Consider the following 27,865-nt stretch of genomic DNA (forward strand, 5'->3'; position numbering starts at 1 on the left):
CAAGGGCAAGAGCCCCATGACCTTGGGGTGATTTGTCTTGGGGTAATTTGTCCCCAGAGGACAGCTTTTACCTGAAGCCAGACGTCAGGCCTCTGCCACAGCTCTTCACTGAGGCTACGACCACTCCAGCCATCCTGTCGTTCCTCTAAGTCTTAGCCCCTTTCTGAATCCTGTTAGGATGGAGAGTAGAGCCCCTCCTGTTGCCATCTGGACAGAAGCCCTGACCATGCAGGATGCACACAGCAAGGCTGACAGGTACCTGCTGTACCCCGACTTCTAAACGCGTGCACCAACTATATCCAGGAAACATGAAATACCTCCAGCTACGCACGTGTGTATCTTGCAGCAATAAGCTCTAGCTGAATATTTTGTTTGCAAAGGGTTGATTAGTTCCTTTCAATTTCATCTCAGTCTTACTGTTCCAGTATACCTCATCATCCCGTTCCTCTTTGCACTCCAGCTATTATTTGCTATTCTTGCTATTTGCACCTGCCTTTTCCAAAAAGGACCTTTATTAGCAATACTAGGCTCAAGCCGCAGCCCCACTTTTCTTTCATTTCTGCTAGAGCAATACCACCCACTGCAGAGCTCGGCATCTCTATAAACGCTATGGTTACAAACGAATGCATCCTTCAGCAGCCTTTTAGACCATTTTTTCCACAATGCACATTGTAAATGAGGAGTAATAGATCTTCAGAATTGCCCAGAAAACGTTATTCTGTTAGCAATATAAAAGCCTCACAGTGTCCGAGTAGGTGCCCTTGCCAAAAACATTTTATTGTGAGCCAGATAATTCAGTTTGAATTGTACACGGTTTGGTATAATCATTCCAGTAAAGCATTCTTTACAATTCTGTAACAGCAAGTCACATGGCTCAATAAAGTTTATTGCTGCAAACGCTTAGTGATTCATGGCATGGATGAATTCTGTTTCTTTCCTGGATCAAGTAATCAATAGCAAAATAATCTCCCTGCAATTACATTGCTCTGCATTAAAGAGGTGTGAAGTAAATAAGTACAAAATCTGATATAAAAAAAAAAAAAAACAACCAAAAAATGTGTACAACATTAAAATGAATGCAATTTGAAACTGGGTGTCCTGCACCACAGTTTTGCACAGGGGCTGTGGCGGAGCTATGTCCAGCATACTCCTAGCCTTAAATGATTCTTGCTCAGCTGATTACACACACTGTGCAACAAGCCCAGTTGGGACTGACAGATTTCCATCCCATCATGTCCAACAGAGTTCTGCTGTGAACACTCTGCACTCGCGCAGACCCCCCTGGCCATCCCTGTGGGTGCCAGGGACCATCTTTCTTGGAGCGTGCTGAAAAAGCGAGACCTGCACTCTCTCCACCAACCTTTTCGGTTCTTCCAGTGCTGCTCCTGCACACAGTAAATCAGTGTTTATAACATCCCCCGCTGAGCTGAGTGCAAATTAAATCAGGCTAATTTAGTTTGCACCATCGTGTTCAGCTACAAGTGACAAAAGGAAACAGAGGCACGACAGTTGGGAGAGGGCACGTGCTTTGTGATGGGAGCTACCAACAGAGCCTCTTCGGGAGCCCGGCAGGACGGCGGCGCGGCGACGCCGCTGCTCAAGGGCCCTGGACATACCCGCTCCCTCGAACCTGCCCTGCGTTGCAGATCTGAGCCCTGTGGCTCCCAGTGACACCACAGTAGGCCCACTCACAGTAGATGATAGATATATCATCTGTAATAAACAAGTACAAACATAGCTCTCTATTTATCTGGTTCTAACAGTTTTCTCATAAAAACAGTATGAAAATGATACTGTTTAGAAACAGACTGTTCTGGGGAATAAAGTGCACTGTTGTTTTTACTGTTTGATGCCTCCTCACTGGGAACATTTATACGCGACGGGGCTTCTCTCTAAATATGCTCATGGTGTTGCACAGGCTTCAATGCAGTGGTAAGCACATACCTGAGCTCAGTCTTTTACTCGTGTTTACATTCTTATCCACAATCCACCTCATTCCTGATTCTGATACGCAGTCTAAAAGGATATTTATGAGATTAAGTACCTAAGAAGTCACAAAAAGCCAGAGGGAAGGCTGCCTATGCAAGCTTAATATAATTCCTTCCTACAAAGGCATTAGAATATGGTCTTTGATTATATCTTCATTCAGTGCTCAGATTAGGCTGTGCACTGGAAAAGAGACACAATTGTGCTGTCTACAGGAATGCAAAAATATCAAAGCACCAACCTGTAACAGGCACTTAGTGTGGAAGTCTCCAGCCCAAATAAGTAAATGGTAAGAAAGTGAAATAGTATCCTACAGATAGACGCATCACGTAACTCTAGCACAGAGTTTGATGTGAATAGTCCCCCTGGTAAGATGTTCTCTAACGCTGTTCACAGCTACATACCCAGTTTCCACTATTTCATTAGCTACAACTTACATGTGCCTGCGTCATTTAAAAGGACACACACACTCTCTCTCATCCTGCTTCATAAAAAGTAACTGACAAATACAGAAATGTTTTACCAGATTACTCCTGTATCATTCCCTGCCGATCTCTGGTGACTTAAAGAATATACGGGATCAATTTACTTCTCACTGTACTGTACTTTTCAATCTGCAGAGAAAACCCACTGCCTTTCTGAAACAAATATGCAAACATTACAGCCTCCATCCACAACAAAAAAAAAAAAAAAAAAAAGGAGGCCCAGCTCATCACTTGGTCAAATCAACACAGGTTCACTTCAAGAGGGCTATGCTGACTTATAAAAGCAAAAGACATGGTTTGAGTGCTTGCAAATCGCCTTTACAAGTCATAGGTGGGGAAGAGTGTTCATTCAGAGAGTCCCTACTCCTTCTTTCCCACAAGCACACAGACTCCTGCCCTCTACCATGGGCCTAGCAGCTGCAGAACCGGGGTTTCTTCTATTAGGTGACAGGCCACTCAGGGCAGGGGACGCTTCTTTCCCAGGCTCAAGGGCTCCATCACCAAGCAGAGCCTCTGGGCACTACTACAACGTATGCCATCCTATAACAATAACAGCGTAATATTAGCATTAAGTAGGTGACCCCAGCGACCCAGCTCCATGGCGTCACACTGTGCATCCGTGGCGGTTGGCATCCAGCAGTCTCTTCTCAGAAAGGTTGCTTGAAGTGAAATAGGACTGAGTAAATACATTAATTAGCAAAACTTCAATTCACCAAGTCTGTGGTCATTAGGTCAAGTCTGCTTGAGGGGAAGATTTTTCATATGAGGCAAATTGCAGGGCTGAGACCAGAGAGCTGAGCATTCGCAGAAAGTTGATAGAGGCAGCTTTCCTCATCCTGGTACAGGCCTGGTTGTCCCCTCTTCTACAGCATTGCTTCAGGAATACAACGTCATCATCATCCACTGTAAAATATTGGGGAGAGTAGGTCGAATGCATCATCCATCCCTGACAGCACTCTGCAATAGTCACAACTGAACTGGACTATGCGGCTTTGGAGATACTCTGTCTCCAGAAAGAGCAGAAGCTAGACGAGACTAGACTATTTCAATTGGAAAGGACCTACAGTGATCATCTAGTCCAACTGCCTGATCACTTCAGGGATGATCAAAAAGTTGAAGCATGTTGTTAAGGGCATTGTTCAAATGCCTCTTAAACGCTGACAGGCTTGGGGCATTGACCACCTCTCTAGGAAGCCTGTTCCAGTGTTTGACCACCCTCTTGATAAAGAAATGTCTCCTAGTGTCCAGTCTAAACCTCCCTTGACACAGCTTTGAACCATTCCCATGCGTCCTATCACTGGATACCAGGGAGAAGAGATCACCACATCCCTCTCCACTGCCCCTCCCCAGGAAGCTGCGAGGAGAAGTGATGTTGCCCCTCAGCCTCCTTTTCTCCAAATTAGACAAGCACAAAGTCCTCAGCCACTCCTCGCAGAACTTGCCTTCCATCCCTTTCGCCAGCTTTGTCGCCCTCCTCTGGACATATTCAAGGATCTTTATGTCCTTCTTAAGTTGTGGGCCCCAGAACTGCACACAGTAGCCAAGGTGAGGCTGCAGCAACGCTAAATACAGCAGGATAATCATCACTTTTGAGCACCTGGTTGTGCTGTGTTTGATGCACCCCAGGATGCAGTTTGCCCTCTTGCCTGCCAGGGCACACTGCTGACTCCTCTTGAGCCTGCTGCCAACCAGCAACCCCAGATCCCTTTCTGCAGGGCTGCTTTCCAGCCACTCCTCTCCCAGTATATACTTGTGCCTGGCATTACTCCGTCCTCGGTGCAGAATCTGGCATTTCAACTTGTTAAATTTCATCCCATTAATCATAGCCCAATGCTCCAATCTATACAGATCCCTCTGCAAGGCCTCCTGTCCCTCCACAGAGTCATCAGCACCTCCCAGTTTGGTATCATGAGCAAACCTGCTAATGGTGCATTCAACTCCTGCATCCTGATAGTTGATAAATATATTGAACAGATCATCTGTCCCTAGAATTGAACCCTGAGGAACACCACTGGTGACCAGTCACCAACAAGACGTAGCCCCATTCACTACAACCCTCCGAGCTCTGTCCTTCAGCCAGTTCTTCACCCAACACACTGCGAACCCGCTCATCCCACAGCTGGACAACTTGCTCAAAAGGATGCTGTGAGGGACAGTATCAAAATCCCAGATAATATAATAAAGCACAAGACTTAAAAGCCTGAAGCTCCTTCTTGTTTCTAACCCACTCTGTAAGTGATCAGGTAAAAATGACTTTTTAAAGGCTACAGAACAAAACACGCAGTGTCACTTGCAGTGAAGTAGCCTGCATTTGTCAGTCAGGGAACAGGCTTTACCTCAGATTCCCGGAGATATATCCCTTTGCCATCTTGTGTTAAGTTGCGAAAGGCCTCTGTGAAAGAAATAAATTAGGAGCATTAACTTGATAGCCAAGAGATCAACACAAGCCAAGACACCCTGTCCCAGGAAAAACCTCAAAGGCAGAGTTTGTAGGCTATTCAGAAGTGCACATGAGTTTCTCTGTTCTGTTGCTGGAAGATGCCCGAGGGCTGGGACACAGGGAGCAGCAGAATAAAGTCAGGCATGTTACTGTCTGTCCATCCAGCAGTGAAACGTCAAAACGCAGGCTGTCCCAACCTCACCCACTACAGTTTTGAGACATGTGCGAAGTGTCTACAGCACAAGCTCACAGACTAAGTATCAGCTGGTGAGCTCTGCATCATCACTACTGCAGGTATACTCCAAAGCTCCCTTCTTCCTGGAAAATGAGCAGTCTCCATCTGTAATTTGCCTGCCTCCTCATACAGAAGGCTGGTGCAAACCTGCAGGGAGCTAAATCACTCTGATATGTACAACCTGGATGTCTGTAGAAAGTGACTGGTGGAAAGATAAAGAGAGAAAGCTTGATTTCCTCTATATCTGTCCCTTGCTTTAAATTGATGACTCTTGGTCTATTCAGAAACTCAATCCTTCTAATTTTAACCTTACCACTGCCAGCTGGAGCAGCATCAGAAGGGCAAGGGCTTAGCTGGGCAGCCCAGCTTGCCTGGCCAGCCATGTAGCACCAGCCTCACCTCCCATGATCTCCACTCGAAGCATGAAGCACACAAAGCTCTCAAAGCTGATCTTCAAGTCAGGGTCACCATATCTGATTGCCATCAAATTACAGACTTCATTGCTGAGCGAAATGCCTTCATCAAAAGGGAAAAAAAAAAGGGGGGGGCGGGATCAGAATGAGATGGCAACTCCCAGCTGTACACAGCTGAATGTGCATGGGGTGTACACACAGCTGTGAGCTTTCACAACGAAGTGGTCTTCAGCCCTTCCCCAACAGCTTGGTTTTTCAAACCTCCCTTAAGATTATCAAATATTAGCCAGTCCAAACCAGACTACTACGTGGAGATACCTCCTTGAAACTTAAAAGGGTTCAGATCTGTTCCCCTATACTCACATTCCTGCCAGCGTTGGAATAAAATGCACACATGGGCATCCTTTGCTCATGGGATATGAGGGTAATAACAGCAGCTGTGTTTAAAAGCAATACTCCGCAACAGGGTAGGAAAGGAGATGAAAAAGAAAAAGCCAGAGAAAGCTCATACAGAAAGCATCAGTCCCAATGTCAAGCATATTTGCAAGGAATAAAAGTATTTTCCATTCATGGCCTGGGATTTTAGCTGGCTTTAGCAGAGCTCTGCCTGGGTTTCTCACTGTGCTTTCACTGACTCAGAGGAACTGGGTGAACCATGCGCTAAAAAGAGGAGTGACATTTAAACTGCAAACCTGCAAAAGAAGTTGTAACACTGAGCAACAGCCCCCATTCAAAGCCTAGTAACAGCAACAGAGCTTGGTCCAGTATTTGGACCCATATGTACGGTCTTCCATCTCCAGACACCATATTAATGAAGTCTGCCACCAGTGTTGCCTCTGTGCAAGTCCTCCACTTGCAGGTTCAGTCCCTGAGCCATCATCTTCAGCAGAAGTAGCAATTTAATAGAAGCTAGATCTGGCCTCCCAGATGTACCCACACAACTCCTCACAGTCTTTTAAAATGAAATTAGCAATGAACAGGAAGGGATTTAAAAACTGGGTCTAAAATAGACAAACACTTCTGTTTCAGAGAACTGTCAGCATGAGACCACAATGGAGCAAAGAGCAGCCCATCATATAGCAAAATAACTTTCAGATGTTTTTACCCAGATAAAGAGGGAAGCAAAGATGGTTAATACCATGCAGCTTATGATGTTTTCCACTTCTCCTGTGCTCTATCTGCAATTCTCAAAATGTTTCCCAGCCCTAGACTTTTTCCAGCCTTTCTGAGAAGGAGGATGAGACTTGCCAATATGTGCCGTGGGCTCACCTGTCTCCTGTACAGCTGCATGCAGTTCCACAAGGTCAAGTTTCCCTGATCTGCTGGTGTCTTTTTTCTGGAAAACTTCCTGGGAGAAGGGGAAAAAAGTTTTTAAACAAACCCCCCCAGACCAAGAGATGACAGCAAAGTGATTGCGAGCAGGGAGATAATGCAAGGGGATACACAAATTATTGTTATACCAAATAGAAAAGCAGCCTTTTCCACAGGACTCTGAATTCCTGGATACTCAGTGTGCCAGAGGCATTCAGCTTCATGGGAGAATTAAGGTTAAAACATCTCAATCAAACGTCAGAGAGCACCTAATTACATTTAAAAAAAAAACCCAAACAAACCAAAATCTCATGGCCACTCTAACATTCACACAATTATAATAAGGATAATGATTTCTTAGCCCACAAGCCTATCTATAGGCTTGATCCTCCCCCCACTAAAGTCAGTGGAAGCCTTGCTGCTGATTTCAGAGGCAGCAGGAATCAACCCTTTCCCAAACCAATTCCATTCTGTCACAACTGAATTGTTATTATGGAGGGTCAGAAGTTCAATAAGCAGGGCCATGTCCTGGTGGTAAAGAAATCACAGTAACACCCTGTCTGCCCTAAGAAATAATGCTCCAGTGAAGTATTATGAGTCAGAAGTATCACTCATGTGAAGTAGGATACATCCAGGAGTGCCAAGATACCCTGGCAGTCATCCAGACTGAAACTCAGGTGAAAACTCTGGAAATCTGAAGAGGGGGGAAAAAAAAAATAAAGTTGTTTTGAGGAGTCATTGAACATCTCAGGAAAATCAGCTCTCACAAAATTCCCCCTCACTTGAGAGGGCTGAGGCCCCAAAGCCTTTGTGAAAATTTACACCCACTTGAGAAGATGTATCATTTATGATGATAAAAATATGAGGCAACAGGATGGATTCTACTAGTCTCAGAAAATCCAATATGAGCTCCCTGCAGGCATGTAATACGAAATGAAATATGGTGCACTATCTCCAGCTATTAGAGAAAATGGAAGGAAAAGGACATCCAAAGCTGTAATCCCAAACAGAATTTACTGCATGACCTTGAGCAAAGTCACTTGACCTGAGGAGCTTTGGGGAGCAGCACCGAAGATTAATTGAAACCCTTGTGTTAAGCATCTCTCTCTCTCTTTCACAGATACACTGCCAGCTCTGTTAATATAATTAAAAGTACAGGCATCACTGAAAACATGATGCTGCATCAAAGCTTAGCATTCCTCATTCATACATAAGGTACATGAAGAGTAACAGAAATAGACTCTAATCTTACTGCAAATCACGATTATAGATTGTCTGAAGACTTTCACTGAGCAAGGGACAGAACCATAACTCACCAATCCCTTCTCTGCAGAAAGTGAAGATGTTTTAATCTTGTAATAGCCCTGTTTAGTAAATATGAATCAAGTACTGGAACATTTTTAAATTAACATCTTAAAATTGATCCCTTATGAAAAATAAAGACTCTCTGTTCGACACAGTCTTCTCACAGATAAGACAGTGCCTGGTGGGTCACTTTACAAAGAAAGAATAGCTATCCTTGTCCACCTTTGTGAGAAAAGGGAGCAACGTCAAATTCAGCCTAAGTGGAAAAGGCATCGCATCAGTCTTTTATTCATCTTCTTTGTTGCCTATAATGGCTGGATGATGTATTTCCTGTGTTGCACATGGGTTGTTACCAGAGAAGAAACTGGAAAGGAAAACTGGCTTCATCATTATATCTGTAACTTCGTTGCTGTTGTTAATAGAAAACAGCCACTGGAATACCTCGCTACTGTCCAGGTAACATTATTTATAACTAGGGACCAAATTACAAGCTTGCAGAGTGCTCTGGGCTGCCATTGGGAGAGTGGATGTCACAGTCCTCACAAGAGAGACAACCTCAGGGCTCACTTGGTTCTCACAAGCATAAGTTACACCGGCTACCTGCATCTCCATCCCGTCTCCCAAAAACAAACAGAGCAAGGAACAGCCCTATGCATGCATAATAGGGAAGAGTAAACAGGAATATCAGGCATGAACCAGGCACATCAAGGTAAAGACAAGACCCCCTTCCACCTTATAACTGCCTACAGACCAGGCTAACTTTCTACACCTTCTAGTGGTGGCACTGCCAAGAATGTGGTAGTGCCACAAGGTGAAATGAGATACAGTTTCAGAATCAAGGCTGAGGTCAAGCCAAGTTTGGAGGTCAAACTCAGAGTCTGCATCCACACACAGTATCTACGCTTGCTCTTCCCCCTCATTCTTTCAGTTGTTGGAATTCAAACTAGATTAACTTTGCTTATAAAATTTCTACCATGTTGATTTGCACCCCAACAAATTCTTTCTCTCTGGAAATCTAACATGGCATCAGAACAGTCAGTTCAGTCAGATTCAAGCCAGTTTCTCTTCCCAGAATTCAAGAAACAGGTACAGGAGCTGAGGCTTTTCTCTAAGAGGGTTTATTTTAGAGAAACATTATTTCTCAGCACTTACTTCTCCAAGATATATTATTCAGGATCCTCTGGAGCTGAACAGCATTTATTTCAGGATTCTGTGATAAGGAAGAGGGTATTTTTATTATTTTTTTTTTTAAGTATTAAATCACTTTTCACCCTCTTTTGTTTTCCCAGCATGTCCCATCTTCATTCTCTGCTTTTCTGGCCCCACTCCAGCCAGTGTGAAAATCAATAGAAAAGACTCCCTTTGAATATGACAAGAGTCTCAGCCCGCAAGAGCTGCAGTCTGCTCTGGGCTAAGTTCTCAGGGCTCCACACAGATCAATGCAGTATTGCAGATTTACACTGAGTGAAGATCCAGACCGTTAACCTTTCAGCCCTGGTGCCATCTGTCCCATCAAGCACACTGTCAAGAGACCTGCTTCAAATATTTCCCTTTTATCATTTACAAAAAAAAAAAAAAAAAAAGATGGAAACTTTGGAATGCTTCCTCCCAAAACTTTTCAAAGCAGAGTCTTTCCCCTCCTCCTTGTTATACTAAAGTTTACAGGTTTTTTTAGAAACTGTGACATTTGTTTGTTTGGAGGATGATTTTTATTTTTTTTTAAACATCACTTCTCAAAAATATAAGCCGGTTTTCAGATCATTGAGGCACACCAGGGTAATGCATTGAGAAATGGCAGTACTGCTCGCCTCTGTGTGTACTTGGACCTCCTGACAGCAAAGGACCAGCATCTCGCAATACATGGTAATTTCTAGCACAGCTGAAAGCCACACCATTCTCAAAATCAAAGTCTTAAACAACTGGCAAAAAGTAAATGCATTACTTGTTTTTACTAACAGCTTCCATCAAAATATTGCTATCAATCAAAAGTGCAAATGTGTTATTGTGAAAATACATTTGCTAAATACAGGGTATGCTGCTAAACAAACACAGCCACCTCTTCTGAAAAATGAAACACTTCCATCCCTCATCATAGTTAGTGGGATCCCTGAAGGCCAATTCCATCCCAAATCAGGCCAGAGAGATCACTAAAAAGAATCTTTCACAATAAGGATCATATTCCACTAGGAAAATTAGTGAAAAAGAGGAGGTGATGGGACATCTAGTACTTGCTTTGCCTCTCAAAGCAAGTTAACTGCCATCAAACTGTGATGAAGGATGTACAAGACAAGTGTCAATATTTCAGGGGGTGTTCTTTAATAGGCAACTTTCCCCAATGAGCGTAAGAACACCCTAAAGGGTAAGATGGATCCACACAGCCCACCAATAAAATAATAAAAGAATAGGAATTAATGTTTAGGGAGAGGACACGAGCCTGGACAGCTTCTGCAGTCCATTCTCCGGTTTCCCTGGCACCCAGACCTGTTGGAAAAAGGATCTTAGAGGGTACATTCCTGCCTAGTCCTTTAGTATCTGTTTATGGACCTGCTGCCCATCAGTTTGCTAATGCCTTTTGAGCCTGTTGATACTATGACATCCACAACGTCCTGTGGCATTAAGTTCCAGACATTCACACTCTGTTGCATAGAGAAGTACGCCTGTCTCAACGCTAACATATTCCTAAGCTTTGCGGTCAAAACTGCTGCATGGAATCAGGACTGTACACACAGCCCAAACTCACGTGGCCCCTCTCTGTTCCCCATGCTTCCATGTCCAGACCTCCCTTGAACATCCACATACTTTTACTTTCACAGAGCTACAGAATAGCTGTGGAGGAGTATACCCTGGCAGCTTATGCACACACTTACCTGTTCAAAATGCTTTGTGAAGAAATCCTCCCAAATCTTGCCTTCATACCTATCAACAATTTCCTTTAAGATATTAAAAAATAAAAATCATTAACTTGAGGAAAAAAAAACACCGCCATTCGAGACAGAGTTACTAAAGATGCTTTCCCAGAACTGCATTCTCATCCCCTGCCCTTCCACCTTCTCCCCACCACTGCAATCAATGCTACATCACTAACACAGCCCACTGCTAAGATAGCTCCCCACCTCATAGAAATGCTATTTCTTGGAAAGAAATACTCAGATAGCACTCAGTGGCAAGAAACATTTCCGCTCTGCCAAGCTGTGCAATAACAAAGGACAAGGGTCATTCCATGCCAAGAAGAAAGACAGAAGGGTCTCTGTCCTCCTTCCTTTATACAGGAGAATAGAGGAGATGAAAGAAGGAATGGCCCAGTTTATGCCAGGGGAACAGACTATGCTATAAACTCCCTGGCACAAGTTACAGATGTGCATGCACTGCTGTTGAGCTCAACTATTTGGAAAACAACCTACACACTGCTGCATGGAAACAGTACTGCTCAGGTCCCGTGTTGTCTTCAAAACTTTCAAGGCGTGAAAGCGCAAGAATGGACCAGGAGTCTCCAAAAAGCCACAAATAGGAAAGACAGCAGAACAAGTAAGATGATGCCATTAAAAGAAGTTTGCAAAAATGCAACTAACAAAGGCATCTAAAAATTTGCCCATCCTCCTGCATCTGTCCACATGGTCCAAGGAACTCTGCCTGTAAACCCAAGCTGCCCTTTCAAAAGTGCTGCCAACACAAGCACTCACACTCTCACTCAGCCTCTCCACAGGGCAAACCCAACACCCAGAGCAGAAGACTGAACAACAGATCTCCCACTCCCCTCATTCTCACTCACCTTAGAGAGGGTGAAACTGGTGTTCCCGCCCATTTCCCTGGAGATGTAAAAAAAATCAGCCATATTAAGGAGATATCCCAGAGTTGTGTGTTTGTGTCATCACAAGTGGCATCCCTCACCAGCAGAAAGGGCCCCAACCCACTGTTGCAGCATATGTTTTTTTTCCTCTCAGTGTTGCAGCTGCAATCAGGGAAGCCCCTGTGTCCATACAGCTCCCCAGGGACTGCTGGCATTTCAAGTCGCCAAAGCACCATTTCTGCACAAGCAACCATCCCAGCATCACCAGCAGGGCCTCCTGGCAAACTGATGGGGTATTAAAAACTGTTGTTGTTCTCCACAGTCTCAAATGTGTGTGTGCTGCAAGAATCCCTTGTGTAGACCCAGCTCAACACTTCTTTAAAGGGTAAGGCCAAAAGCAGTGCTTCAACCACTGAGCACCCTAAGGTGGGGAGAAAACCCACAGCCAGCCTCTCCAAAAAAGACTGTGCTGCTTTTCGCAGAGTGAAGTCTTTACACTGCCCCCATTAGACTAGAAAGACTAGACCATCCCACCATCCCAGAGAATGAGGTGCTGGCAGAGGGGCAGCGACATCTCACCGAAGAACATGTTTCCTGGAGAAGACACGCAGGATGAATTCAGACTCCTGCTGAGGCTCCAGGGTGGATGGGACAATCACATAGACACCAGGCTCCAGGTGGAAGTCATGAGTCACTTCCCGCTCATCAAGGAAGACCTGGTGCTTGTTCACAGGCTGATGTCGAGTAAAGAAAGATGGAGGCAGCTTTCTGTTGCTTTCCTGGTACTGTTAAGAGAAGAAACAGAAGAGAAATGTGTTCTGCACCAGCTGAACATATGGACAAAAAGCATGTGGAGAATTCACAAGCATGGTATACACAGCCTACCTTCACACCTCAGTGGGTTTTTTTGGGTTTGGTTTTTTTTGTTTGGTTGGTTGGGTTTTTTTGGTTTTTTACAGATAACAGGGCCTAAAGGACTCAGTCTCCTCCCAGGATATGCACCACTCCTGCCCAATACTAAAATGACGAAGAACAGGGCTTCCTGCAACATTATCAACAATATAATACTACTTGCAAGGAACAGCAGCAAGGACTGGGAAAAGAATTGGCTTCTGTCAACCTAAACTACTGCAAAAGTAATTTCTACACTGGCAGAAATGACTGCAGGCAGGAACTGCTCTAGAGACTGCTCTTCACTAGCCAGAACCCCTCCTAACCCATAGGTACCACGCACTTTGTTCCCAGCTTGTCCCTTGCACTAGGGATCTGGCAGCAGAGGATTTTTCAGAGCACCCATGATCTGAGCATGCTGCAGGAGCAGCCTAATCCCTAGCTCTGACTCTGTGCATGTGTCCTTGATCTGCCTGGCACTCTCGGCTCTTACAGATGTTTGCTCTGCAGGCACTTTTCTGCAATAGGAGGATGGATAAAGTGTTGATATAGGCAACACTGAACTCATTTTTAATGCCACCGAGTGCCCAGTACACAAGCCAAATAAATAATCCTGCTAGCTAAGACCACTGTCACCTTCTGATCTTGGCTGTTCCTCAAAACATTTAGCCATTTTACTCTGCAGCCTCATAGTGGAGATGCTATTCCTCTTCCTTTGCCAGTATTTTTCTTACTAATAGAGCAATCTTTCTTCTGAAGGGTTCAGGGTTACTCCTCATGCCCCTTATGTTAAATTTAAAGTTTTTATATTCCAGTCAATACTTTGTTGACTGTAGTTCCAATACGTTAGATGCTCTCAGCTTGCCATCTCTCTGTATTGATCTTGGCAACTGCTACAAACCTGAAATTAAAGTCCTGGCTGCCACCATTCCCTCTCAAGTACAGCACAGCATTGTGCTAGGGGCGCACTCGGACCCCCTCTGCCAGGAATTTTAAGTCACTTGTAACCCTGATACTGCCCAAAATATTTAAGTCAGGAAGGAGTGGCATCCTTCCGTGCTGGAAACACAGTTAACTGGGAACTCAATTGCGCTGCCCTGACCACACATCCAAACTAGTTCTTTGCCAGCCCAAATTCAAAGGGACTCTCATTTAAGAGGTGTTCTGAGTAATAAGAGAGTGGAAGATATGCCCTTTACAGATAAAAAAAAGAGCTAAACCTTTCCCTGTTTTACATAGCCCTCTAAGGTCAGGGCCAAAATTGGGACTTACATCAGGGTTTAACTTCCAAGGCCCTTCCTCACATCCCAAAGGCTCCTGACTAAAGAAAATGCTAGAAATACAGCTGGCCTGAGGAAGCTGAAAACACCTGTAGCGTCAGCTCCAGAGCATCCCCAGCCAGGAAGGCACCTGACCACCCCAGGAGACCCCAGACTTGCATGGGACACCAGCGCTGCTCCTACCTCATCCCAAGATTGGGATGCAGCAGAAACACGGCCCTGGCTCCCGAGAGCTGCAGCAAGTCCAGCTCAGACACAGCCCTGGGGCACCATTCCACAACTGCAGCAGGGACAATGTACTGATTGCGTAAACACTGATGCCACTTCTAACACCTTTGAAGACCTAGTGCAGAAGCTACACAGCTAACGTCCCTTTTTAAAGCCACTGAGCCCTCCAGATACAGCTGCTCTTCAGAAGATTCAGTAGATAGCTCCGTATTAATAGTGACTTACTGTGCTGCCTCAATGAACTCAAATACACTGTTACTAGCTGCCAGCCAAGGAACAAAAGCAAACACAACACCTTCAGTGTTGTCATAACAGCTGTACCAGCCCAGGACCCCCAACAGACAGCCAACAGTGGTGACAATGGACTCACCTGTAGGTCCACCTGCAGGAAGAAAAGAAACAGAGCACCTGTCAGATATGGACCTCTGGGTCTCACACAACATAGCCATATCATTGCTGGGAAGCAGCTACATGTATTCTGCTGAGGTCTTTGCCTTCAGAAACCTCAGCCCCTCCACCTGAAAACCCTTCCCCACAGCCATCTCTCTGTAATTGGGCAAACTCACAGCAGCAAGAGCTGTGGCTCTGTTCAAGGGAAGAGAATAGCTCTACAAGGCACTCAGATAAGTAGAGAATTAGGGTGCCAAGGGGGGGAACTCTCACTCCTTCTAGTGATATCCACTTACCCCCAGATACACGGGGAACTCGCAGTATTCACACATGGGCTGCTGCCACGTCATACTAGGAACATTACTCAAGCACAATTTTACCATGGTTGGAAATAACCTGAAGGTAGTGCTCTCCCTGCCCCAAAGTAAGGGGACTCCTGGCACCCTCTCCCAGCTCTTGCACATACTCTTAGAGAGGGCAAAATAAAGCCCAGTGTGCCCTGAAGCAAGAACCATTTCTCACACAGCATGCCAGAGAGGCAGCAAGTGGGGCACAGGGCCTGAGGGACCCTAGCTCTGATGCGTGAGGAGACTGGGGAGGCAAGGAGAAAAGAGCCCAAATCACCCCCTGCACAGCAAAACTCTTGGTCTGCAAAGCTCTACAGTTTAGAGAGGCTGGAAGTTTTCCTATTTGGTGAAAGCAAGAAAGGCAAAGCAATTCTTCACACCTTGTAGAGTGAAAATCCAATGAAGAGGTGAGGAGCTCGGTTCCGGTGTTTGCTGCTGTGTTTCTGCATCAGGGATATAACCACATTGCAGGAAGCCGGACTTTTCTTACTGTCTTCAACTGGTAAAACATTCAGCCAGTACTGAGGGTTCATCCAAAAGGTGCCTAAGCAAAACAAGAAAAACGTTTTGATGTCATTTTCCAATCACAAAATTGGTTGCCAGCTTCCCACATGATGCCTGGCATTGGACTGAATAGGTCACAGGTTGTCTGGACCTCCAGACCCCACACGGATTTGATCTTAGGGTGCAGTTTACAAGTTTAGCAGTGTAACCATTATGTAAGACAGGAGGAAGGCCCAGGAACAAGGAACTACTTTTCCACTCACCTGCAACTAAGAGCTCATTTTGTTTATAAATGTATCACTGCTCCTCTATCACCTCCAGCGTATGGGCTAGCCGACTTCAGACCCCACCTGCTCTACTTCCAGAAGGCCTGAACCTCTGCATTTCCCATTCACTTTACTTAAAACACCACTCCCTGGAGGTGCTGAGAATGCAAATTTTAACAGACAAGGTTAATGCCCCAAAGAAGCTCAGTGTTGACAATTGATCCTAAGATCCTGCAGCTCATTTCATGCCATAACCAGCCCACTGCCCTATGTTTGCAAGTGATGCAGCTTCTGTGATAGCAGAAGCTAGTCAAAGTCCTTCAGCTGCTAATTTCTGATGTTTGTATGAAGGATTAAGCAGAAAGAGCACATTTCTGTTGTCAATTTTGTGTTAACAGGTGTAAGGTGCTGGTAACGGAGGCAGTAGGCCATTGTTCCCCCAGACTGATCCAAAAGAGCATCTCTCACCATTGCAGAATCCCAGACTTCCTCTTGCTGTACTTCCTTTAACCCATCTCCCTCTCTGCAGGGAGTACATCCACTTCTTCCCATCTTCCTGGCTCATCAGGTCTGGAGTTAATTTACAGATCATCAGATCTACAAAATGAATCTTAAAATCTCGCAGAGACATCCTGGGAAAAGAGTGCCAAGAGACATCTTGTTAGCAGTTTAGTTTAGTCCATATGGCTTACAAAAAGAAACGGAAAGGGAGCAGGGAACTTCGAAGCTGCACCATTCTGTGTTACATATGGTAACGCTCATATTTTATTAGGCAGTAAAGAAGAGAGCGTTTGCTCCAACAGCAGCATCTAGCAGTAGCAAACGCACAACTAAAATTTCAGCAAACGATAGCAGCATAGAGATTAAAATAATATTGCCACCAAAAGGACCACAGTGAAACGACACGGGCGACAACATTGCCACCTCGTGGCAGAAGCTGCGGAGAAGCCACGAACAAACAAGGCAAGCAAGAGCTTCCCAAAGCTATCTTATAAACAAAAGGCAGGACAAAAGCTCCTGAAAGCTGCCCACGTCTCCAGCAGTCCTGGGAGACCTGGCAGTGTCCTGCTTCTCCCTTACTCCTACCATTGAAGAACAGTGCATCTCTTCTGTGTCAGCACTGCTACTGCTTCTCATATCGTCAAGCAGAGGAGGAGAAAAAAGCGAGCACAAGCTGTTATAAAGCAAATCACATACACCTCGACCTAAGTGGCAATGTGCTGCTTCATCTCCAGACAGCCCCAGAGCTACTGGCAGAGGGGAGAGGTGAAACTGTGCCATTACCAGAATTCTCCATCCTCCTTCTTTTTCCTCAGCAAAATCTTCTCCTTCGGGCTCAGCAGCTCCCATTTGTAAGAGCTGAGGACAAAAACACGAGGGGATTAACCAAATGTGGCCTCAAATTCAAGCCAGAGTACATAGCTTTGCTTTATAAAAAGAGACCAAATCCCTGTCCCCACATATTTCCACGTTTCTCCCCCACTAAACACAGGCTCTCTATGCCTTCAGCCACGGGAGACTCTCCACAGGCACTCTGGGTCCAGTTTTCTCCAGCAGAAGCCAGAAACACTCCATTTCCATCAGCCAGTCCATTCACTTCCACACACAACTTCAAGTATTTAAAATATGAAAATCTAGACCTGTTTTGTTGGTTAATTTTCTGTCAAAGGAGACATAATAGGAAGAGTGTTTGGCATAATGAATGAATGACTAGGACAGCACAAGAGGCAGCTGGGAGTCGTTTAAAAGGCAGGCCTACAGTATGTTGCTCATTATGCTCTTCAACAGGAACAGCTGGTATGTTGTCATTATGTGACAGACATGCATCAGAGAAGTTACTGCTCTGCAGACAAGGTGAAAGTCACTCACATTCCCAACACCTCCCTATGCTCTTCCCTCCTCCCTATCCCCAAGCCTCAGCAAGCAGGGTCTGTACATGGAATGAAATGACGTTTGGAAGGAAGGAACATGCTCCACTTCAAAGCGGAATAGGACACAAGTCTATGGTTGCCTGTGGTCTAGATTGCAAGCCACTGTCTTTCACGGATTCCAATCAAAACATTCAGACAGACGCAAATATAGGGCCCATTTACCTCCCTAGTTGCTTCCTCTGATCTCCTACCGAATTGTATTTTCCCAAACAGATAGGATGGAGGACTTCTTTGCAGCCACCCAACTCTAACACTTTGCAGCCCATGGAGGACTTTGCACAGTCCGTCCTGTGATAAAGGGCTGTGTGCCCTGAAACACGCTGTTTGTTTAGAGCCTCCTCACAGCTATCTGTCACTTTGCGTGCCATCCAGATCGCAGCAACATGGTCAGCGACTGATGCTCATATTATGTTTCCTCTGGCATTCAGTGAATGAAAAAGCAGAATTGAGCTTGTTGAAGCTGCATGTGTGAAGTGAGCCCAACTATGTGAGCACTATCTGCTGGAGAAATACAAATCTATGGAGTCATTGCTTTGACACCAGAGGGTCCATGAAAGCAACCGTTACTTATCTTAATGCTGCTCTCAGCACTAATTCATGCCTGAAGGTGGCAGCATCTTTCCTCCAAGAAACCTCTCCTCGCACTTACGATCAGATCTTCCCTTTTTTAAACTCACCTGTCACTCCAGTCTCCTTTCCATTCAATTTTTCCCCACGGATTTCTCAGTCTCACTAGGTTTTCTGGCCCATATTGACAGGTCACCTGCAGAAAACAGTAACACTGTGCTTACCAAGGTCTCAGCAGTTCTCATCTGGTTTATATCACTGTACTATGTCAGATATTAACAAAGATTGTTTGTTCTCCCAGATTCCAACAAGTATGATGATAAAAATCTATGAACATGCAACTCTGAATGCCAGCAACAAAGAGATTAAGATGCTTTATCTTATGTTCTATGACTGAAATCAGAAACCTCACAGATTCCTACTGGAAGGCTTGACCATAAATTCCTCTTCCTTTCCAACATCTGCTCATTTTGTGCTTATGTGGAGGCAGGACTGTACTACTGTGAAAGCTAACTCCTACCTCAGTGCAAAGGCACAGCACAATGCAAACCAAGGGGTGACCACATAGATTAGTGCCTCCTGAATTGGGATGCCATGGTGGGAGAAGAGGGAGCAAGGCCAACCAGGGGCTTTGTTGGCAGCATACATACATACCCCAAGAGGGTCCAGCTCATCCTCCTAGCATGCCCAAAGGCCAGTCCTTTCCTACTTAATAGCTAAGATGCATTTGTACGCGATGGTCTCAGCAGAGCCCCATGAACCCTTAGAGATACGTTGATTTATAACCATTGTCCTTTACATCAAGGTCACGATACTAAAAAGGACACACTTGAAAGTGAATCTTTACAAAGTATGCAGTCTCTTTTAGCCTTAGACTAAGAGAAGAGCACTGGAGGAGGAGATACCGCAGTGGCCGTGATTAAGGGTTGAACCTATGACTGCAATGAAAATTGCTAACATCCAAACAAACCTGGACACAGGACATTAGGGCTAGTCTTACCTTTCTAATACCAGTTACTGTGTAGGCATGGCCAGCAACAAGCCCATTCTTCAGGACCTTTGTTGCCTGTATACAAGGAAGAGAAACAGAAGGAAAATAATCCTTTTATTCCAGCCCTACTTACATGGCAGTCTCATATCGATACCAGAGACCTGTACCTGTATAAGCAATGACTCTCAAAGAGAGAATGGCTTGAACCAAAAAAAAAGTATGCTTGGAATTGGAAGGTTGATTGGGAAGGTCCCTTCCTAAATTGGGGATCTTTGGCTAGAGATCATTTCACTTTTAAAAAGTCCAGGAGGTTAGGTTTTGATTTTCAGAATAGTAGGTTTTCCCAAAAGCTGAAGTGCATAAGGCTTGGAAGCCAAGACTTGAATTCATGTTCTGAACTACACACCTCTCTATCTTAGCTATAATCTTATTCTATTTAACAAAAATGGGAAAATACAGTAGATCCTTTTTTTAATAGAGGTTCTTTGATAGATAAGCCAGTTCCTAAACATAACAACAGAGAACTGAGAGCAGCATGGAATCACTCCATGTGAAAAGTTTAACATGAAGAATGTAATCTTTACAGAAAGTCATGTGTGGCAGCTTTGATACTTTTTGAGTCACAATGACTAGCTGAGCAGAGGGAAACAGGTCTGGAAAGGCTTTTAGCTGTGGAAGCCACTTGATGTCACTCCAAGTCTCACCCCTAAATGTGTCTGACAGCCCATGAGAGATCTGCTGTAGGTTGCTCTTGTCAAGATATCCCACAGATCAGGAGGAGCTGCTGCAAGCTGGATCCTTACATTAATACCACCCGTAAAATCCACCAAGGCTTCTGAAACTTGCCCAATCTGCAGATCTTCATAGGAGCCATAGAGTCTAGCAAAAAACATATCAATATATTCCTGGGGTTATAGTCACAGAGGATAGGTTGAGAACAGCATGCCAATGAAAACATACAATAAAGGTTTGCAAAAGTAAAAGGAAAGCTGTAACTCATGTTTAATTTTAGGGGCATCTTTGGCATTTAGGGATAGTGGAATCTAGCAAATTGCCTCCAAGATGGGCCATAATCTGAAAGGTTCTCTTCGCTCAGTCATCCCTTCCTGCACAGTTGTGAGAATACACCCATCACTACTTCTTTGATATCTGCCTTAGCAAATGTTGCCTGAATTTATCACCAGACACCGTGCTGTATCTAAGAGTCCCTCGAGAGGCACACTATCTCCAATCTGATTTTCTTTACCATTGCAGTGCAGCTTTCTCTGATCTTTTTGTTCTAACGATAAAACCAAAAGAAAATAACTGAACTTTATTTCCTTTGCTGTGACTTTTCTCTCAATGTTACCTAGGATTTTTCCCTGCTCTGCAGAGATTATTTCAGCTCAATATTAACAAACTCCAGCAGTTATGCCTCGTTGCTTTCTTCTTAGTCCTGATAAACCACTCTAGACAAAACACCCTGGTGAAAAGCCAGCATTCTCACCATGCCACGTGACTTGTTAAGTGCCTCAGCTTTGGGGGACCCAAGAGCAGGAACTTTCAGCAAAAACAAAGTACAGTGCTTCAGCAGACCCCCAAAATGAAACTCCTTGGAGGCTTCTCAAGCTGATAATACATCAAAGGAGGCATCAGAAATCATTCACCTTTGAAAATCCCTATCTGTGGCCTTCCACTCCTCTGCAGTATTTACAAAGAAGGCATCACCCCGGCCAATACACTCTAAACAGCAATAACACTCAGGAAACAACCCCCTAGGACAGGTCTGTTTTCATGCCTACTCCTAAACTCTTGGATTTAAACTCAAGGGCCTGGATTGATAGCAAAAGCTGCCACTGCAGTAGCTATTATCTAATAATAGAAAGATGAGAACCATTTACTACACTCCAAATGTGGTAAAGCCTAGGAGATGCATTTATAAACAAGAACAAACTGTGTAGGCACCAACCAACATATTTTAGAGAGACTATTTGCATAACTTGGAATGAGTCACTTACTTAGCATATGCCTTCTCCAGAAGGGCTCCCCAGAACACGTTCTTATAGACTGAGGAAACAAAGACCAGCTCCCCGGCCTCGTTTACCGGCAGGCGATCATCAACCACCACGTCAACCCATTCACCGAAGTGCCAGAACTGTCAGAGGAAAGGAATGAGCTGATGTTTCCCTTGGAAGGGACCTCCCCTTGAAACAACAGGAAAGGCAAGATAGCTTAGCTGTGGGCACAGGACGAACTGCCTTGGGAGGAGGGCTGCTTTGGGTCAGTGGGATGGGCTGACTCACCTACAGACCCAACTCAGAGGGTCAAAACAGAGGAGAAAACAAAGCATGTATCAGGTGTAAAAGGATTAAGCAGGGAAATTAGGCACAGCTGGGCTTCCGGGGAAGGAGTTCCTAACTGCGGGGTGGCAGAGTCGCACCAAGAGCTGGGCAAAGGGGTAGAAGGTTGGAGCAGATGTGCTCAAGTCCTGTTGACTGTTGCCGCTATGGAGAAAGACTTTTGCCTGGATTAAAATAGGGTTAGGGCACAGCTGGAGAGAAGGGCCAAGAGGAGGTATATCCTCAGACTGGCTTGTAGTTGATCTACTGCCTGCAGTACTTTGTGGGAGGGGTGATGGGCTACTCTCTAGTCCAGGATATCCATATCCCCACTTGGACCTGGCCAAGGGGAACTGTGTACAAATTATCTAAGGGTGTGACACAAAACATGACAGGATTCCTGATCTGGGGGAGCAGATGTACCCGGAAGTGGAAAATGCCAGCATATTTCCTCTCAAAGCTCTGGTTTTGTGGCACAACTGCAGCCAGGATGTCCTGGTGGAACGTCAGGGCTTCCAGGGCCGCCAGGAACCAGCAGTTCTCTGCGCCAAGACAAATGGACACATGCAGTTGGCTGAAAAGTGAAAGTTGTCAGCCAAGTTCAGGAACACCACCAAGATCCTAGCAGAAGAGCTGTTGTGCCAATCTCTTTACAATTATAACAAATCATACACAGAAAATTAGATGATCCAGACAGGTGCTTTACTTAACCAAACCATGATTAGTTTCTAAGTATTCTCTCATGATCTTTTTATTTGGATATTCTTTGGTTAAATAAGAAATTTAGCAAGAAATAGCTCTCAATGGAAACATTCTCGGTCTTTACTGACATTGTGTGTGTGTTTTTTTCTGTTCTCTGTAAAGGCACACTATTAAAAAAAAAAACCTTTTCCCTTTTTCTTTGAAAACAGCAACTTTTCAGAAGAGAAACATTATTTCCAATAGATCTCACATGCAAGACTACTTATCAAACTTTGTGTTTAAGGGCTTAAAGCACTTAAAAATTAATTTAGTCCTGCCCCTACTTGTTTTGCAGATGATAATATATCCTTTTACTTTAGGTAACATGGGCATAAAAAATATTTTTCTAACTGCAAAGCTGAGAAGAGAACACACACTAAGCCTTAGGTACAAAGATAGCAAAAGCCTCAGATTTTCCTGCTTCTGTGGCCTCTGTTCAGTTGTCAAGCAGCAACATTACAGACCAGTAAAAGCACAGGATCATTTCCTACGGCAGTATTAGCATGCACAGAAGCAACACAAAAAGTGGCAATTTCAGCTTTTGGAGACACCTCTCACCCCTCAAATCCCACCTTAAAGCTTGACAGGTTTTCTACTGAGTCTATCCCGTCTTAATGATTGCTTCATCCACACCATGCCAAGTTAAGAGATAAGGGTATACACGCCTTCTATTTCCATATGAAGTTTTATACAGTCAAATTCCACACAAAATGGTATCTTGTATAAGAATACTTAGATATTTATACAAAGGAGCTTCCTTACCCACCAATCCTTGGCAGAGATCAAGTTGCTTTCTGTTTGCAGCATAAAATACTGGACTTCTGTGCAAAGCCTGGGAAGCACACAACCAAAAAGAAAAAAAAGGGAGAGAGTCCAGTCAGTGATATGAGCTGGTTTAGCTTGAAGTCAAGGACTTTCTGAATTTCATAAGATGGGAAATACAGTGAGTTCCTAGTCCGGGATGTAAAAACCTCATGAATATGTGACAGAAAACACTCCCTCTGCCTGTTCAAAGCTTTCAAAATACTTAGGGTCCCTTTGTCCCAGCAGACATTGTTCTGATTCAGGTATAACTCTAGTGCTACCATATGCTCTGGCTAACCTGACACAAGCCTGGGCACACATTTGTGCTTGGTCTATATTGAATTTGGTCTCCGACATAAGCCACTGGTGCTCAGATGCAACACCATGGGTCTCCACAAACACCTCACTGAGAAGACAACCCTTCAGACCTGCCAGACCTGCTCATCTGCAATTACTGACAAGTTTCAGCCAAAAGAGGGTACAATGGCACAGCATAACTGTTCAAACTTTCACCTAACCTGGCTGATGTCTCCATAATTTGACCGACAGTCAAGCTACAGACTAACTGATGGCTGCTACACAAAGTTCCTGTTGCTGTGACAAGACTAGGTCTGTAAATAATTGTTCAGAGAGAAATTACGTTGTTATTTTTTCCTCTATCAAGTGCCTCTGGGGTCAAATTAATAACCTAAGTGTCAAACTTAACGTTTCACTCTAATGACCCACAAATTGCTCAAGCTAATTTTCACACTGTTGGCTTCCCCTTCAGGCAGTAGCTGAGAAACAGCAAACCTTCAGAAGGCAGTTACAGTAATTAGACACCGAGCCCCATCCTTGGTGAATTTGGGTATTCAGTTTGCAGGCCATCAGTCATAGATGCAGCAAGCTACCAGCCTGCAGGCTGAATGGCAGAATCTCAGAGTTTCCTCTGCAGCGCAGGGACTGAAGGATGCACAGCATCCATCCTCAGAGAGCCTTTGCTGGACTAAGTTTGTCATTCAGAGCAAATGGCAGCCTTCTTCACGAGGCAGTTTTAGAGCAGCAGAATGGTGGACTGAGAGACATAGGAGGTTTCAAGTCCATTCCAACATCTCTGGGTTGGAGGGACACCTGAAGGGCTTTGTAGAGGCCAAGACTCATGTTGACCCTTCCCTCCCAAATACCTCTAGGCTGATATAGCTGCCTCAGCCATAGTGCCCAGCACAACCCAGCTCAGGCCCCTGAGGACCGCACTCTTCCTCCATCTGCAGATTCCGAGTGAACACAAACCATCTGTGAGACCAAATTGCATATGAAACTCTGAGAACCAGAGCTGCTTTTCCCGAGCTCTCCTGCACAATTTGTAAAGGTACCTTTACTTTCACAGTGATTTTCATTAGTTTTGCAGAAACTCAGCCCTTCTATTGGTTAAATTGGTTAAATTAGACAAAATATGACAGCTAGAAAGTAACTTAGCTCAGGAGATGTTATCTGCTATTACCTGGCAGAATTCCCTTACAGACATGGTAACATAAGGAGTCAGTGCTACTGAAATACACAGATAATTCTATACTTTGCTTTCAGGAAGATCTGATTGTCAATAAGTTGCTCAGTGGCTCAGTAAGAACAGAACTGCCACTGCTAGTAACAGGCCAGAGCTAACCGCCCTTATCTAACCGTGCCAATCCCCAATCCTGGCCTCCTAGACTTCTTATCCTTTTGTTATGAGAACTTGCTCTGTGGCCAGTGCTCAGTACCAGGTGTCTCTTCTTGTGATGTTCAGTTTAAGTGTGGAATACCAGCAAAGGCCTTGGAAACATGGGCACAAGTAGAAAACAGATGTCTCAAAACTAAAAACAACTCACTGATTGGTGTCCAATTACTGACTGTGGCAGAAGCTCAACCTTGAAAGCTGCAAAAAGACTGCTTCTAAGTACAATAAAGAATAGACTAAACAGTTAAGCAGGAAAAAAAAACCAGCCCAGCAAGACAATAAGGTACCTGCTGCTGACGTTGAAAGTAGCAGCCTCCAGCATCACAAGAGTATGTGGTCCATAGAAGAGGTGTCAAAAGCTAAGAATTGTATAGAAACTCAGAAATCTTCTAAAAGGTCAAGATCTTGAATTCTGGGGAGAGGGATCATCACCATGAGAACTGTCATCATAAAATCATGGTGGGATCATCAGAGCTGTAAGCCCCAAGGACACCAGCTCCCCCTGCTCCCTTTGCTTACTCTCCTTGCCTGCTCCATGCATTACTGGATATAAACTGAGTGAGTCTGGTTATGATTTTGGGCAACAAATGCTTCAAAGGCAATTATGAAACGCCCTGTACCCCAGCTTCCAAAGTGACAGCTCATACAGTAAGTGTAATCTCTGGAGGCATTAAGGCACACCTAAATTAAAGCCTAAGAGTAGTCTGCTCAATGCTAACACTAATTGAAGGCTATCAGCTGTAATCCTCCTCTTGCATTAGAGTATTCACTGAAAGTCACTTACATGTGGCCTCTTCCATTGTAGATTTCGGGGTAGTTTCTTTAGCAGTGCTCCTGTTCCAATAGAGCTGATGTGAGCAGGAAAGTTGTCATCTGTGAACAAGGTTTTGTTCTTCAAGCACGTCTCCAGCAAGGCCTGGTAGTTCTGCTGGATGGGTGGGGTGTGTTTTTGAAAGATACTCCTGCCTAAAGGCACAGGGGACTTCTTTTTTTTCAAGCACGGCAGAAAAGGCATAGCCAGGATAATTTTTTCCACTGAGGATCCAGCAGGGATCTCACCCTGCACAGTCCTGCTGGAAACTCCTTGTTTCTTGGGATGAGGTGCGCCTTCTCTAGAAGATTTCCTGATCATTAAAACAAGTGTAAAAAGTCAATTTAATCATTACTTTTAAATTTTTCTCTTTAGCTGGGGTGGGGTGGGTGGGGGTGTGGCACTCCCAGGAGAAGTGAGGGACCCATCCGATTCTAATCTAGCGCCTATCACTGTATTTTCAAGGCTTTACATTCACTGTAGATCTGTGCGAAATCAAAATGAGTGACCCCATTGACTTTTACTGGGGCTTTGAAGCCATAGACACGGCTATTCTCAGTCCCTCTCTGAACTATTTTAGGCTCTCCAGGATATTTTCATAACGTGCTGCAACATGAATGACTGTCTTTATTCAACCACATTCTGGCATGTGGTTATTTCCCCTCCCCAAAAAAAAGAAAAATAGCAAGATAAACCAAAGGCTAATAGAAAAATGGAATACATTAGGTGTTACAAAGCCATTACTCACAACCCCCCAACGGTTATTTTGCCCTTTTTGCCTCATTTTGGAGAACGAGACAATCTCCCCCAAGAGATCACATTCCATCTTGCTGATTACCACAGATTCACACATGAAATTGCATGCTGAGATATTATTTTTTTCTTGTAACATTCAAGACAGATGTTTCTCATCCTCCCACTGAAAACAGCAAAGAGTGATTTCATAGCCCTTTTTTAATATTAGCGGCTACGCTAAACATTAGCAGCCATCACCTTTTGCTGCAAGTGGTGGGCTCCTGGGAGAAATCATGATTAGAATCTCAGCAGGCAAATCACACCCATCAGTGGTAACAAGGTGATCATAATCATAGCTGCCTCATTACAGTGTGGACTGAAAAAATGCATCAGTCTACAAAGTTCAATACATGGTTCACATGCCATAATGATACAGCATTTGGAAAGCTTCTCTGCAGAGGAGGCTCTCTGAGACTCAAAATCACTGCCCCAGGCACCCTGGGAAACTGGTCTCAGTTAGGAATCAGTTCATTGCTACTCCCATCGAAGATGAAGGTCACTGGCGTTCCCTGTGAGCAACCAAACAAATGCAGATTGCGCCGTCCTCCCACACAGAGCCCTCATTTGCTATAAAATCACTCTACAACTGATCCACAAGACCTGATTCTCAAGGGCAACAAAGAGAAAATCTTCAGAATAAAACCCTGGAAACAAAAATTCAATTTTCTATTGTACAGTACATATTTCAGACCTGAAAAAGGGTCTAAGTGCCTAACAACTTGCCTACATTTTCTCCAGATGAAAAATACTGTCTCTCCCTCCAAACTTTGCCTTTTTACAGCCATTGACCTTCACGGCTACAACAACATGAGCAACAGACAGAAAGATACATTTAAGAGAAAAATAAGGGGAAGAAAACAGCCTGGAGACTGGCTGCACTTTACATAGACAGACAAAACATGTATGATGAGGAATTTTTCATTTTGCAGCTCTCCAGGAAAAGAAGTGGTGAGCAATTGACATGGTCTGAGCTACACTGAAGAGCAAATACTTGAGACTTGATTTTTGGGTGTGCAGGGCATCCACAATGCCTGATAAAATCATTGTAACCCTTCCCCAGTTCTCACCTCAGTCTAGCATTTATTTGAAAAAGAACTAAAGTTTATAGATAGGCCTTGAAACCCAGAGACAGTATAAGAATCCCAATGCTTTAAAAAATGGAGTTTTAAATCACCTGCGTACATAGCCTTTTTTTTTTCCTCAAGAAACTGAGCCAGCAGCCCCAGCTGTGACAGTGTGTGTTGAGAGGCAATGATGCAGCTACTTTAAATGTTTTGAAAATCCTCCCAACTGAACCTGCCTGTAGGTGTATTGTTTTGAACTCTTCCCCAAATTACCAGGAAATC

General features: G+C 44.4%; 1 protein-coding gene across 1 annotated transcript; it reads right to left on the bottom strand.

Annotated features, from left to right (window-relative positions):
• Positions 1-571: 571 nt before the first annotated feature.
• Positions 572-25,928, bottom strand: LOC141740017 (calpain-14-like). Its single transcript, XM_074578214.1, is given in 20 exon segments — positions 572-3,374; positions 4,808-4,863; positions 5,546-5,662; positions 6,829-6,907; positions 7,020-7,088; positions 7,500-7,564; positions 9,328-9,385; positions 11,043-11,105; positions 11,945-11,981; positions 12,542-12,747; positions 15,467-15,642; positions 16,337-16,500; positions 17,153-17,227; positions 18,477-18,562; positions 19,367-19,432; positions 20,062-20,236; positions 21,355-21,491; positions 22,099-22,217; positions 23,179-23,248; positions 25,698-25,928. Coding segments are annotated over 20 exon segments (2,076 nt in total). The 3' UTR covers positions 572-3,347.
• Positions 25,929-27,865: the final 1,937 nt, after the last annotated feature.

This window comes from Larus michahellis, chromosome 3 (genome assembly GCF_964199755.1).
Source record: "Larus michahellis chromosome 3, bLarMic1.1, whole genome shotgun sequence".
Classification (NCBI taxonomy): Eukaryota; Metazoa; Chordata; class Aves; order Charadriiformes; family Laridae; genus Larus; species Larus michahellis.